General features: G+C 40.0%; 2 protein-coding genes across 4 annotated transcripts in view; one reads left to right on the forward strand and one right to left on the reverse strand.

Moving 5' to 3' along the window:
* heatr1 (HEAT repeat containing 1) overlaps positions 1–2,671 on the reverse strand; it is a 32,283-nt gene extending 29,612 nt beyond the window's left edge. Inside the window, exons 1-3 of the mRNA XM_051939596.1 lie at positions 2,554–2,671; positions 1,099–1,253; positions 803–1,019 (exon numbers count right to left, since the gene is read on the reverse strand). Coding sequence (XP_051795556.1) covers positions 803–1,019; positions 1,099–1,240 — 359 coding nt within the window. The 5' untranslated portion in view covers positions 1,241–1,253; positions 2,554–2,671. The remainder of the gene's footprint in view (positions 1–802; positions 1,020–1,098; positions 1,254–2,553) is intronic.
* Positions 2,672–8,446: 5,775 nt separating this feature from the next.
* LOC110963427 (SUN domain-containing protein 1-like) overlaps positions 8,447–15,174 on the forward strand; it is a 31,370-nt gene continuing 24,642 nt past the window's right edge. Inside the window, exons 1-5 of one of the 3 annotated variants that reach the window (XM_051939889.1) lie at positions 8,447–8,588; positions 10,466–10,583; positions 12,746–12,913; positions 12,987–13,123; positions 13,192–13,218. In XM_051939889.1, coding sequence (XP_051795849.1) covers positions 12,816–12,913; positions 12,987–13,123; positions 13,192–13,218 — 262 coding nt within the window. In that variant the 5' untranslated portion in view covers positions 8,447–8,588; positions 10,466–10,583; positions 12,746–12,815. Of the gene's footprint in view, positions 8,589–10,465; positions 10,584–11,620; positions 11,791–12,745; positions 12,914–12,986; positions 13,124–13,191; positions 13,219–15,174 lie in introns of those variants that run through there. The other 2 variants (XM_051939887.1, XM_051939888.1) reach the window with 2 other exon arrangements.

The following is a 15,174-nucleotide window of genomic DNA, read 5'->3' on the forward strand; positions in this document are numbered from 1 at the left end:
TGTAAAAATCACAGAGTAGGACCACAGTGGAGTCACCAGTCAATTCCTAAATCAGCACCAAACAGCTCCAGCTGAAGACCAACAAACTTGACTTCAAGATGAAACTCAACTCAAACTCTAACAAAAATCCAACAAGTCCCAAGACCAGTCCCAAGTCAACCACAACAAGCAGATCAAAACAAATGAGTCCCAAGTCAAGATTAATAAGCTCCAGGTCAAACAGAAGTCTACACCAACAAGTGGCAAGCCAAGACTTACAAATCCTAAGTCAAAGCCTAAGTTTAATTCCTAGTCAAGTCCAAGGTCGAGTCCAAGAAGTCTATGATCAAATTAAAGTGATTAATAAATGTTTTGCCTGATGGACCACTGAAGCAGCAGGTTACTGATAGAATTTATTGATTTTTACTTCATATAATACATCCTTTAGATCAATAATCAAATCAACACAAGAAAACCTTAGATGTGCTGTTTTCTCAGAATACAATTTACAGTTTCAGTTAGCAGACGCTTTTACCCAAAGCGACGTACAACTGAGAGTAGATACAACACAAGGTAGGTAGGTAGGCAGGCCACACTAAGGCCCTTACTAAGGGTCCTCATTGGACAACTGATCGGGATTTGAACCACCAATTTCCCATGTCAAAGTCAGCGGTGTTACCCTCTGAGCTATCCAGCTGCTTTTCTCAGTGGAGGCTGATTTGTTCATCTGTTCAGATTAGAAACCGGGACCGTCGATGAGTTTATTCTTTAACAAATGAATGAAATGTGGTGACTGGACATCAGGTTAGTTGCGACGGCGTACCGGTGAACCAGCCACTCGATGCACTTGTGCGCTGGTTTGAGGAGGAAGTATGGGCAGAGGCGGGTGAGGAAAAGCGAGATGCCGGCATCCAGCTTCTCGTTGACCTCCTTGGACTGGACGCTGCGCTCCAGAGTCAGCGATGCCCGGCTGAACAGAGTGTCCTGGAACTCCAGGAACGCTGGTTCGATTCCCAGCAGCTCCTCCAGCCCTGTGCAGCCTGAAGGGGGAATGAGATGGTTAGAGATGGTTGGAGAGGAACCTCTGAACCTGGAGCAGGACCAGGAGGACGGACTCACCGAGGGCGTAGAAGGTACTTCTGTCCATAGTCGCAGCATCTTTGGGGTCGAAGAGCAGCGAGGCGACCTCCCGACGGACCAGAAGGTTGGAGTCATTCTGAGGCAGTGCGAGCCTCTTGAGCTGGTGGGCCAGCGACGTCATGACGAACGGAAATCTGATGGAGAAACAAACACTTAATACCTCTTTAATAAAATCAGATCAATTCAGACACCAAAAGAAACCTCAAATCTGCAGTTTTTTTCAATGAACTCCTTCATGGAAACGGGCTCCACTTGAATTACCCCTCAGGATTAATAAACTATCTATCTATGAATTATAATTTAAGGCCTGGGGATAAAACTGTGCAAGACATCATACAAAACGATAAATAAAAAATCTATAGAGCTTATTGATGAAGAACACTACTGCTGAATTAAAAAAGTGCATCTTGTTGATTTAAAACTGTGTTAATGCCACCGCTATTTAGAGCGGAACAATTATTTGAAGAAGGGAAACTTAAATCTGCTTCAGTTGATCTTTAGTTTGGAATGTAAACTAGTTCCAGTCCAGAAAATTAGTTTATACATCAAGAAGCACCAAAGTCTGTCTTAAGTATTTCTATTAATGGAACAAAAATAATATCTAAGTAACTTATTGATGTAAAATATAATTGCCAAATTAAAAAGTGGATCCTTTTGATTTAAAAAGTGTCAACAGTACAACTCAAATCATTTACTTTACAAAAGAAAGCCCAAAATCTGCAGTTTTTTGATGGCAGCTGGAATGTAAACTGGTTCCAAACCAGAGGAAAAAGTGAAAGATTCCTCTGAACACTAGGTGGGACTGAAGCAGCAGGTTACTGATATAAATGAAGGCTCCACACTTTAATTAAAGGCGCTAATTTGACATCAAGCATTAAAGGTTTCTGGTAACTTTGACTGGTCAACCTCAGGAAAAGCAGCAAGAACGATCCGAACACTTAGTTTGAAAAGAAGATTATACATATTTAAGGAATCAAATAGTCAATATAATGTCGCCGAATCGAACAGTGGATGATAGTGATTCAAAGTAAATGTTAAAATCCGATTAATGTGACGGAATCATTTCTGGTATAAAATCAAACTTTAAATCTGCTGTTTTCTCAATGAAGCTCGGTACGTAAACGAGCTACACACCAGACACTACCAGACAAGCCTGTGTCTTGTCTGGTATCTTCAGAAGGTAAACCAGAGCACTAACCACATCCAAGGAGCTTTAAATTACTCTGCTCTCAGTGACACAACTAGTTAATTTAGATTAAACTAAAGCTAGACTGTTAGCTCTGACTACAGCAACACGACTGGTCGCTGAAGATCCAAAGTTACGTTTTTGCAGGGAATCAAAGATCCAATATTTCACTTCAAAAGAGCCACACAAATCCTCAAACTCAGCAGAAGAACAAAAAAAGTGAGAATTAAAACATGAACGACACAAACCTGCTGCGTGTGTTTCTCTAACGTCTTCAGTCCCACACATGGAAACACGTTTGGAGCGGAGAGTTTCTACTTCCGGGCTATTGAGATAGGTCTATCCGCTCACTTCCGATTTCATCTTCTTCTTCTTCTTCTTCTTCTTTTTGTTTAATGGCAGTTGGCACGCAACTTTAGGTGCATTACCGCCACCTTCTGGAATGGAGTGTGGGGCAGGAAGGCCCCAGCAGCCCTTAAACCCTCTCTCTTAAACCTGTTCTTTCCATAAATAAAAGCAATGCTCTAGCAACATGTTTCAAAGATAAATTACTCAAAATTTCCCTGACCTCGAATTTAATTTTACTATCACAGACTTTCCTCTTGAATACTCTTCTCTGCTGCTGAAACTTGGGGCAATAAATCAATACATGTTCAACATTCTCCTCCACTCTACAGCATTCACATTCCCCTGTATTATGCTTACCAATAATTCTCAGAGTGCTATTCAGCCCTGTGTGCCCGAGTCTTAATCGTGACAAGACATCCTCCTCTTTCCGGCCTAAACAGCCCTGTTCTACTAAATTCCTCTCTACACTTCTTTGAATGGAGTAATAAAGCGACCTTTCAAGCAGGTATCCCATTGTCTTTGCCATTTCTTCTTCATTTGTTCTTTAACTATTGTTTTAACTTCAGATCTACTATACTTCATGGGAAAGTCAATTACACTTTTAGCAGCCCCTCTTTTTGCATATTTGTCTGCAAACTCATTTCCATCCACTCCTATGTGTGCCGGAACCCACAAAATAATAACTTGCTTGCCTTGTCTCCCTAGCCTATAACTAACTTGACCAATTTCACATATAATATCTTGTCTAGCCTCAGATTTCAAATTTTTAACACTTATTGCTGCACTGCTGGAGTCAGTTGCAATCACAGTTCTCTCTTTTCCATTGTCCTCTGTCCAGTTTAAAGCCAGCAATATTGCTGCCAATTCCCCAGTGTACACTGATAACTTATCGCTTGTTCTTTTATTAATAGCAATGCCTAATTCAGGAATAACAAAGGACACTCCAACCTGACCTGAAAGTGACCTTGACGCATCAGTATAAATAACCAAATCATTTGAATAAACATAAGAAATATACCCATTAACAGAACCACTACTACACTTCTTTTCCAATAAGCTTAGATCCACCTTTATCTCTGTCAGTAACCATGGAGGAGTAAGAGAAATTGAAACCGTTGGACTTATTTCAAGTTGATCTATTCCGGACTCTTGTGTCATGCTTTCTATTACCCATCCAAAGCTATTAATCTGCACCTTTTCTTTTTCCTGACTTGGCTGCAACACGTTCAACACCGGATGACTTTGTCTATGTCCCTGCAAGTTAGCCCAATAAGTCAGAGCTAATTGCATCCTTCTAAACTCTAATGGCATCTCTCCCATCTCCACTTGAATGGCATCTACTGGGGTTGTTTTCATTGCTCCACAGCATAACCTCAATGCAAGACTCTGAACAACTTCCAATTTTTTCAGGTTGGTCTTGGCAGCTGAACTGTAAACTACACAGCCATAATCTATCACTGATCTAACCATAGCAATATAAATTGCTTTAAGACAATTCCGGCTAGCTCCCCAGTCCCGACCCCTCAAACATCTCATAATATTTATCACCTTCTTACATTTTTCCACCACCTTACTAATGTGCAACACCCATGTTAGCCTTGGATCAAACCATATACCCAAATACTTAAACTCACTTACTTTTTCTAAATTCACCCCATACAGTTTAACATTTACTTGATCAACCTTTTTTCGTGTAAAAAACATTGTTTTTGTCTTACTGACAGAAAATCTAAAACCCCACCTTATAGTCCATTCCTCCACTTTGTGTATAGCTTGCTGCATTTTACTCACAATAAAATTAATATTTTTACCCCTTTTCCACATTACTCCATCATCTGCAAAAAGAGAACATCCTACAAAACCTTCAACATCACAAAATATTTCATTTATCATAACACTAAATAACACAGGGCTTACTACACTACCTTGAGGTGTGCCGTTTTCTACATCATACTTAGCACTAAAATCTTTCCCCACTCGCACTAGAATTTTTCTTTCACTTAAAAAACTTTTCACCCATCCCAACATCTTCCCACGGATTCCCATCTGATGCAACCTTATGATTAGCCCCTCCCTCCACATCATATCATACGCTTTCTCCACATCAAAGAAAACAGCAATCACACTCTCCTTATTCACTTGGGCCTTCCTAATTTCATATTCCAAAATAACCACAGGATCCAAAGTACTCCTCCCCTTCCTAAACCCATACTGATGGTTTTTAAGTAACTCATACTTTTCTAAAAAGTAACAAAGTCTGTCATTGACCATTTTCTCCATCAATTTACCCACATGGGAGGTCAGTGCAATAGGCCTATAACTCTCAGCTAAACAAGGATCCTTACCTGGCTTACAGATTGGTATAATTACAGCTTCCTTCCATTGTTCAGGCAAATAGCCCTCTGCCCACACTTTATTATACAGAACAAGCAAAAAATTTTTACATTTACCACTAAGATTCTTTAGCATACTATAGCTAACTTCATCTTTCCCAGGAGTTGTTTTACCACACTTGCTTAACGCGTCATTTAGCTCCTTCATTGTGAATTCTGTATTAATCACACTATCATTGCCCCCTACATTCTCAAACATATTAATATGACTCCCCACAGTCTCCTCTCTTGCTCTCTTCTCCTCTAAACTTAGATTACTACTGCTATGAACTTTTACAAAATGTTTAGCTAACAGCTCTGCTTTATCTGAATTTCTAACAACCGTCTGCTCACCATTTTTCATTACTGGGTAGTTATAACTTTTATAAATTCCTGACATTCTTTTAATTGTTCCCCATACTTGGCTTATAGGTGTCTGCCTACCCAACTTCCCACAATACTCTCTCCAATAAGCTCTTTTAGTCCCTTTAATTACTTTCCTTGCCTCTGCTTCCTTCCTTTTGAATTCAATATAATTTTGATAAGACAGATTTCTTTTAAGACTCTTATAAGCTTTATTCCTTTCTCGAATAACAGTACTACAATCTTCAGACCACCAAGGCACAATCTTCCCCTTGCGCCTTCCTTCCTTCCTTTTAATCGTCTTTTCTGCTGCTCTTACAATTGCCCTGCAAAAGGACAAATTATAATCATTAACATTAGATTGCACATCAATACATTCCATTTCCTTGTCACACAAAATTCTAAACCTATTCCAATCTATGTCTTTATAGCACCACCTCCTCACTCCCCCTATATCCACATTCTCAATATTTACACCCACCTCTATACTAATTGGGCGATGGTCACTCCCTATAGTTGTCTCTCTATCCACTTTCCAACTACAAATCCCAGCAATATTTTCAGACACTAAAGTCAAGTCAATAGCTGACTCTGTTCCTCTTTTAAAATCACACCTTGTTCCACTTCCATCATTCAGGCAAACAAGACTCTTTAAATCTATCATCTCCTCAACCACTTCACCATTCTCATCATTACGACCCCCCCACAGCGTACTGTGAGCATTAAAGTCACCACAACAAATACATTTACCCTCAAGATAATTCATAATAACTTCCATTCCTTCCAGTGATAACTTTTTACATGGATTATAAAAATTGACCACAACAACCCTACCCTCCTTACCCCACACTTCGATAACAATAAACTCCAAATCTTTCCCTTTATTTAACACCCTATACTGAACACCATCTTTAATAAAAATAGCACATCCTCCACCATTTCCTCCTTCCCTATCCCTTCGTACACACTGGTATCCTCTAATAACGAAATCTAATGAGGGTTTGAGTCGAGTTTCCTGAATACAAATTAAATCTGGCTTCACCTCACTATATTGCACATATCCTTTAAATTCCTGTCCGTTCGCAACAAGGCTCCTGGCATTCCATTGAAGAATATTCAGGTCTTTTCACTAATTGCTCCACTCATCTTACTATCCTCCTCCAGCCTCCTGTACACCTGCTCCCATGACACCCCTCTAGCACCCAGATACATCTCTGCACCCTTTACCACCATCTTGGTCTTATCCACTTTATGCTTTGCCTGCTCATTACAATTAATCACGTAGGACAAAAACATCACTACATCCTTTACAGACAAAACAATACCTCTCTCACCCCTATTGGAGCCAATTCTGGACTCATCCATACCAACATTTCTTTGCGTGTGAACCTTCTTCACAGCTTCTGCGTACGAAATGTTATTTGCCACTTTAACCTTTTCAACCTCAACAGCCTTCTTTCTTACCTCACACCCACCAAACGTCACAGTGTGTTGCCCTCCACAATTGCAACACTTCACTGGAGCATTTTCAATACAGTCCTCAATCCTGTGATCTCCTCCACATTTGGAACACTTCTGCTTGCCCCTGCACACCGCTGCTATGTGGCCATAAACCTGACACTTATAACATCGAAGCGGAGGTGGTACATATTCCCTAACCGGGAAACTCAAACAGCCAACTTTCACTCTCTCAGGAATCACATTATCTTGAAACTGAATCAAAATCGACCTGCTCTGCACTCTCTGGCCATCAACAGTTCTCATCAACCTTTTAACAGATACAACTCCTGGCCCAAAACTGCTTTTAAGTTTCTCAAGGTCCTCATCGAATGGAATACCTGTAATAACTCCACGGGACCCTTTCTTCTCACCAACAACTTTACGCTCACTCACAACCAACTTTCCAATGCTTCCAAGCTGCATCGCTGCATTTTTCTGTTCTTCAGACTTGCACACTATAATAAGACATCCATCCCTCAGTACTTTTGCAAAAACAACCTCACCTAGTTTCTTTTTTAATTCCCTCGATAAAGTCAATATTCCACAACTTGCCACATTGCTCTCATCTTTAAACTTAAGGATCACTTTAGGATTAACCTGCTCTCTGACTACTCTTTTCCGATTTCCTGAACTCCCTTCCTCTGAATTCACACTTTCCAAACCACGCTTGCTACTCTGACTCGGACCCCTAAACCCAGATCCCCTCAGCCCTGATCCTGAAAAGTCAACAAAGTCACTCAATTCATCCATGTCACTGTCACCGTCCACTTGGGACGCCATCCCGCCCCAGTCACAAACCAGATTATGCCAACTACCGATTTTCCAAAATCTCCTTGTGAGAAACTCGCCCCGTAACTTCACACCAACCGAACACTTTTCAAACGGAGGGCGCTGCGCCCGATTTCATCTTAAACTGCCAAGACAGTTTATTTGGAAATAAATCTAAGAAAATCAAATCATAAATGTTATTTTCTTCAACCAGCAGTTCAATCAAGAAATTAAATTCATTTTAGAGAGATTTAATATAGGAAAACTTCTAAATATTCACAAACCAGACGCTGAAAAAATCAAATATTTTGTATTTAAAAAAGGAATATATGTGATTAATGGAAACTCGAGCTCATTTTTCTCATAAAACCTAATCACAAGCAGCGATGAATAGTTTGGCTGTTCGTGCTTTTGTTATGTAACACCTGATTTCATTAAAAATAAAAACCTAAAATGACAACAAAAAAAAGAAAGTTAAAGAAGTCATTAAATCAGAAAAAAAGGATTTTACCTATATTTATTGTCATTTGAAAGAAATTTATGCATTTTAAGGATTGAAAAATGGTAAATAATTGAACTGTTACTCTACAGATTTTCCCTGTTTTGTTAAAATACAGATAACATCTAGCAAAACCTCATTTAAAATATTTTAATGTAAAAAAGAGATGTCCCCTTTTCGTTAAAATACAGATAATGCAGTGACTCATCTCAGATAAATCCACTACCCGTGACGCTGTTCATCCTCCCGCCGCTGGTTGGCGCCGCTTTCCTCACCGCTATAAAACCCGCTGGACTTTAATCAGCAGCAGCCGGTGTCCAGTTACCGTCCGGTAGTCTGTTAGTTCACCAGCGGGCCCAGCTCGCATCCTTTAGCTTGCTGTCCCTCATCTACCCTCGACGTAGACTGCGGCCCGACAGGAGCTCTACTGACGGTGAGCACTTCATGTGTCCGTTTTTGTTCCGTTTTTACGGTAACGGCGGCGGTAAGAGAGCTAAGCTAACGTTAGCAGAACCACTGTTCGTTTTTCGCGGGGCTCCGCCTATCGATGGGTTTCATTGGTCCTCTGGGACGTCAATACTCAAAGCTCCGCGCTGATTGGCTGAGAGGTGGCGGGTAGTGGTTAAAGGGCTGCATACACGTGAGGAAATGAACAGTGAATCAGTTCATCTGGATGAGAAATTGATAAAATCATAATAAAGTAGATCTGTGAATTCACAGGAGATTGTAGAACTGCAGGAATTAATCCTTATTTTGGCTTTTTTCTGTTTTCCTGGAGATAATTCAGCGTTTTTAAGGCTTTTATCAATAGTTTTCAGAAAAAAATCATGACTTTATCAGGATATTTTTGGACAGTTTTTAGATATTTTACAGCAATTATTACATGGATTAATCAGATTGTTTTTTTTCAATATTCACGCATTTTATTTGTTTCCTTTTGCAATTTTTTATTGTTTGTATTTGTTTGATTTTGATAAGATTTTATGGAGTTTAAAAAAAAATAATTCTGGCATCTAATTAATATTTTTCAGGTTTTTTTTTTTTTTTGGACATTTTCTTTTTAGCTGAATTTGTTAATGCATTTTCAGGATAATTCCAGATTAATGTCTATTGTGTTGATGATAATTCTCATGCTTTTATTCACATTTTTGTTGATTCTTTTTTAATGATGTATGAAAAAATCTGAGATGACTTTTTCACTGTTTTATTATTTTCTGTGGTTGACATCAATATTTAAAATGTATATTTAAGAAATGATTGGGATCATTTTGCCTTTTTAATTTGTCTTTATTCCTGCACTTTATGAATTATTTAAGGTTATTTTTATAAAATAAAACGTCAGTATATTTTTTGCACCCTTGCTTATTTTCCAGTAAGTGTAATAATGTATTAATCATAATAATGTATTTATAATAAGTTATTTATAATCATGTGATAATTGTAGATTTTTTTGTTGTTGCCAATCTTCTGTCACTCTATTATTATTGTTATTATTATTAATCTGTATTTGTTACGAACTATTAAATTCCTTCATAATTTTCACATATTTTTTAAACATATTTTTTATATTTCAGAACTGTCATGAACATATTTAAACTTTATTTGTGACATTTCATCAGCTCTGTTTCTTGAATATTTAAAAGAATAATTGTGGGTAATTTTATCTATTCTTCTTATTTTTACTATTCATTTATTATTATTTTTGTTATTATTATATTTGATATATTTTTTAGTATTTCAGGCTATTAATAGATTTGTTTTTCTAGAAATGTGTATAATTTTTGAGGGTATTTTTTTCTTTACACACTTGCTTATTAGTTTCCAGTAATTGTAATATTTCTGGCATTTTTATCTAATTTAAAAATTATTATTTTGATGGGTTTTTTTAGATTTTATTTTTACTCTACATTTTTGGTTATTCTATTAATATTTAGATTTTATTATTTAGACCTCCACTGTATTTTTCTAAGGTAGTTTTTCTGTTTTTCAGAGGAATTCTTCATATTTCGGTAATTTTATTCATATTTTCAGGCAAATTTTGAGATTTTTATTCATACTAAAACTGTAAATTCATCATCAGGGTAATAGCAGTTTATTTATGCATTTATTGATTTTTGTGGCACCTAAAGCAGCGATCAATCAAAAGTTATCTGATGTATATTTTAATGTGATTCTGTCCTGATGATCAGATTTCAGCTGTAAATACCCAGAATCCATGTTTAGAGTTAAAACCATCCAGAGATGAAGACAGAAAGTCATTTATGGAGGAGTGAATATTGATCACATTAAAAGCATTAATTTATTCTACAGGTGTGTCCAGACAGCGCCCTCAGCAGGTGAGCAGCAGCTCTGCAGACATCCCATAATATGCTGGCGTTGAAGACGGCTGGATAATCAGAGACTCAGAGGAGAGAATCAGCAGCTGGAGGTAAGAAGGTCCTGTTTACCTGAAAGGGCTCACCTGAGGTCGCCTCCCTACAGGTTCAGGTTTACCAGGCCCTCCATCAGGTCCATCAGGTGGAGATCAGCTGACAGCTCTGATCCTCTCTTTAGTGTCTCAGACATTCGGCTGCAGGTCTGATGATACGACTATGAAGTCCATCATGGACCTCTGGTCTGATGAGAACCTTCTGCTCCAACATGTTTGTTCTGACCAGTCTATGACGAGAACACAAGTCCAACAACTAAGCACCACTCAGGTTCAGATCAGACCGTTCCTTACAACCACCTCCTCCCGGAGGGCCGCGGAGTCCTCCAGGCAGTTCTCCTTCTGAATCCTCCGAACTTCTGTTCGGTGCAGAATAACCGACACCAGTCAGAGTTTCTCCTCAGAGAGGAGATCCACTGGTCCAGAGCTGGTCTACACCACCAGGTGCTCCTGGACGTCTCCTTCCTGGTGGACATAGTACCTGACCCTGATGTCCAGGCCTGCAGGTGGTGGATCTACTGGATGGTGGCCCCAAGGCTCGGCCCCCAGACCTGGATCCAGGAGGAGGTCCTGGTATCTCTAACCTGGAACAGGTGGCAGCTTCTCCTTTTCATGCTGTCATCTGGGTTCTCTGAGTCGCTCTTCTTCTGGTCCCTCATTAATGTTTTGTTAGTAACAAAGTTCCTTAAAACTGTCCAGCTGATAAAATGCTTTAATTTGAGACATTTCAGTTTTAATTGACCTTCATCAGATCAGTAGTTTTTATTTGTTAAATAAGATCTGGAATCAGCTTCAACTGATCCAGAAATAAAACATTTTTCTACTGAACTATTATTATTATTTATTCTTATTATTAATATAATATAGACAATAAACAGAATATAAAGGAAAGACGATAAAAGGTAAACTGATTCAATGTTTACAGAAATGTTACTGATTAATCCTGAGAACACATAACTGAGTGTGTGTTTGTTATAGTGTGTGTGTGTGTTGGTGGGCGGAGTCTGAGCAGCTGACTGCTCTATCAGGAAGTCTAATGAGGTTTAAGGTGAACTTGATCTGCTGCAGCACGGCTCTGTGTGTTACTGTGTGTGTAGTGTGTGCTTGTCTTAGTGTTAGTGTGCAGTGTTGTGTTTGTGTGTGTGATGTGTGCCCATGGAGGCTCTGAAGATGACGAGGACCTGCTAAGTTTGGGCTGGACTGATCTGTGTGTATCTGAATTCTCTTCTTCTTCTGTGGCGCCGTATGTAGGTCAGGAGGCTCCGATCAGGTGACAGGGTTAGTTAGACCGATCAATACATCAGGGTCAGTTAGTGATCAGACCGATCAATACATCAGGGTCAGTTAGTGATCAGACCGATCAATACATCAGGACCAAAGGCTTTGTGATCAACATCTGGATTTTACCCATTAATATGGAGAGAAATAATACTTTACTGAATAATAATAATAATAGAAAAAGTAATTACAGAAAAATATAGATGGACAAATTAGCAAATAGAAATAAAAATAAATTAAAAATAGACCAAGTAATAATAAAATAATTGAAAAAATAATAGAAAAAGTAATAAAAATAGAAAAAATAAAACTTAAAAAAATAGTATTAGTAAAAGTAATAAAGTGATAATAGAAAATTAAAGCTAGAAAAATTAAAAATAGAAAAAGTAGTCATTTAAAAAAATCTATCGGTGACATTTTTAAAATGTTCTTTTTCATTTCTTGTATTTCAGTTTTTATTTTTTCCTGCATTTTATTAATCCTTTTATGCATGTTTGATTTTGTTTTTATTAATCATTCAATTTATTTTAAACTGTATTTATTTTTAGTTTGATTAATAAATCCTGGAGCTTTCAGAAACTAATAATTAGTAGACTCTTTCTTTCTTCACGTTTGAACTTTATCAGATTTCAACATATCTGTATTTAAATTTTGTAACGTTAATGTTATTAATCAGGTATTTCATGCATTTATAAACTGCTTCTATTTCCTCCTGCAGTTTAACACGTTTGAAGCTTGTTACTGATTTATTTTCTTCTTTTTACAGATATAATTATTAATTAATTTAGTTTAATGAGAATAAATCCATGCATTGATTCTAAAACTGAATTTCAACCTGAAAAACCTCCACAGTAACTCCTTCTCCTCTTCCTCCTCCTCCTCAGCTCCAGTTACTCCTGGTCTCAGTCGGACTCAGACTCAGATCTTCAGGTCCCATCCCTCCAGAAGGACATCATGTCCAGACGTAGTCTCCGTCTGGATGACACCGTTCTTCATCGTGGTCTCAGCAGCGCCTCCTACAGCGCTGGAGGAGGCAGCAGGAGGAGCAGCAGGTGGGTATGAACCTCCTTCACCTTCTCCTGGTCCTCCTGGTCTTCCTGTCCTGACCTCCTCTGTCGGTTGCAGATCTCTGAAGCTCCGCAGTCCTCGTCCTCCCTCGTCCTCCTCAGAGCTGCCGTCAGTCCACAGCGACGCCTCGCTGCTGTCCTCGCTGCTGGACACCTCCTCGGTCCAGGAGGTCACCATGGTGGACTCCTTCTGGGGTACGGAGCTCCACTTATGAACCTCCAGTCAGACTGAGGCACACTTTTAACGCTGATTTTCTCCTCAGGTCTGGACCACGACGTGGACATCAAAGGTGAGTTTTACTCCTCAGTAAACAAACGTATGACATCACCCACTCTTCAGCCAATCAAAGAACACCTGCAGGTTCTCAAGAGATCTAAATGTTCCTCAGAGTGGTTCCACCTGAATCCTAAACATGAACAGAATCAGCAGCAGATAAATAATCGGAGGAGAGCAGCTGCACAGTCAGAGAATTTATGAATAAACAACTATATCAACTAGTAGTTTTATCATCTTTTTATGGTGATTTTGCATCTTTTTATCCATCCATCATCATCTTCTTCCTCTTATCCGGGGTCGGGTCATGGAGGCAGTAGATGAAGCAGGTTGTTCCAGATGTTCCTTCTCCCAGCAACACTTTCCACCTCTTCCTGGGGGATCCCAAGGCGTTCCCAGGCCAGATGAGATATATAATCCCTCCAGTGAGTTCTGGGTCTACCCTGGCGTCTCCTCCCAGGAGGACGGGATCATCCATCCAACCATCCATCCATCCATCCATCAATCAATCAATCTATCCATTCTCTGTACACCGCTATATCCTCACTAGGGTCATGGGGGGGTGCTGGAGCCTATCCCAGCTGAATCGGGCGAAGGCAGGGGACACCCTGGACAGGTCGCCAGTCTGTCGCAGGGCGGACGTGATCATAAAACCTCCAAAGGAAGTTTCCCTGGAAGATCTTCATCACATGTCCAAACCACCTCCACTGGTTCCTTTAGAGGTCAGTTTGTCCGACGTCGGATGTGACGATATGGACGATCCTAACATTGGGCTCATGCTGTCCCATCTGCCATCCGCCACATTCTCTGGTCCCCCTTTGTGAAAATAGGAACCACCACTCTGGTCTGCCACTCCCCAGGTACTGCACCTGATGCCCACGCAACATTGAAGAGACGTGTCAGCCAAGACAGTCCAACAATGTCCAGAACCTGACGGCTCTGCTCCTCTCTTCACTCGAGTGTCTGAGACATACAGCAGCAGGTCTGATGATACGACTATGAAGTCCATCATCAACCTTTGCTCTAAGGTGTTCTGGTACCAGGTACACTTGTGAGCCACCTTATGCTCCAACATGGTGTTTGTTACGGCCAGTCTATGACTAGCACAGAAGTCCAATAACAGAACACCACTCAAGTTCAGGTTGGATTATTCCTCTCAGTCATCCCCCATCATTGCCCACCTGAGCGTTGAAGTCTACCAGGAGAACCATGGAGTTCCCAGGTAGTACCCCTTCCAGGAACCACCCAGAGACTCCAAGAAGGCCGAATACTCTGAACTGATGTTTGGTGTATAAGAACAGACAACAATCAGAGTTTTCCTCTCAGCGAGACGACCCTCTTGTTCTCCAGGGAGAACTCCAACAAAGCAGTGCTCAGCCAGGGGCTCTGAGTATCTCCACACCCGCCTGGCACCTCTCACCCTGGGCAACTCCAGAAAAGGAGAGTCCAATTCAAGAAAGCAATGGTTCCAGACATGGTTAGTGAGCCCAACTATATCTAGCCGGTACCGCTCCACCTCCAGCACTAGCTCAGGTTCCTTCCTCACCAGTGAGGAAGGAACCTGAGCTAGTCTACACCACCAGGGGGTGGTACTCCAAGACGTGTGCTCCTAACTACTGTCCGGTGGGCATAGCACCCAACCCTGATTTCCAGCCCTGCAGATGGTGGGCCTACTGGACGGTGGCCCCGTGTTACTACTATTTATGGCAGTTTTTGTGAGGATTTTGTCTGGGGTTTTTTGTGCCCTTCGATGCTGTTTTTTTTTTTTTTTTTTTTTTGCATCTTTTGTCACTATATTGTATGTTTCTGTAATGATTTTAGTGCATTTTTGTGGTAGTTTTGCATGTCTTTGTTAGGGCTGGACCTGAATATCCAAATATTCATTCGCTACGACGGTATCCGGATATTCGGCCCACCCACCCCCGCCGGTTGGATGTTACCGGGCGGAACGAATATTCGGCGTTACTGTCTT

Source organism: Acanthochromis polyacanthus, chromosome 19 (genome assembly GCF_021347895.1).
Source record: "Acanthochromis polyacanthus isolate Apoly-LR-REF ecotype Palm Island chromosome 19, KAUST_Apoly_ChrSc, whole genome shotgun sequence".
Taxonomy (NCBI): domain Eukaryota; kingdom Metazoa; phylum Chordata; class Actinopteri; family Pomacentridae; genus Acanthochromis; species Acanthochromis polyacanthus.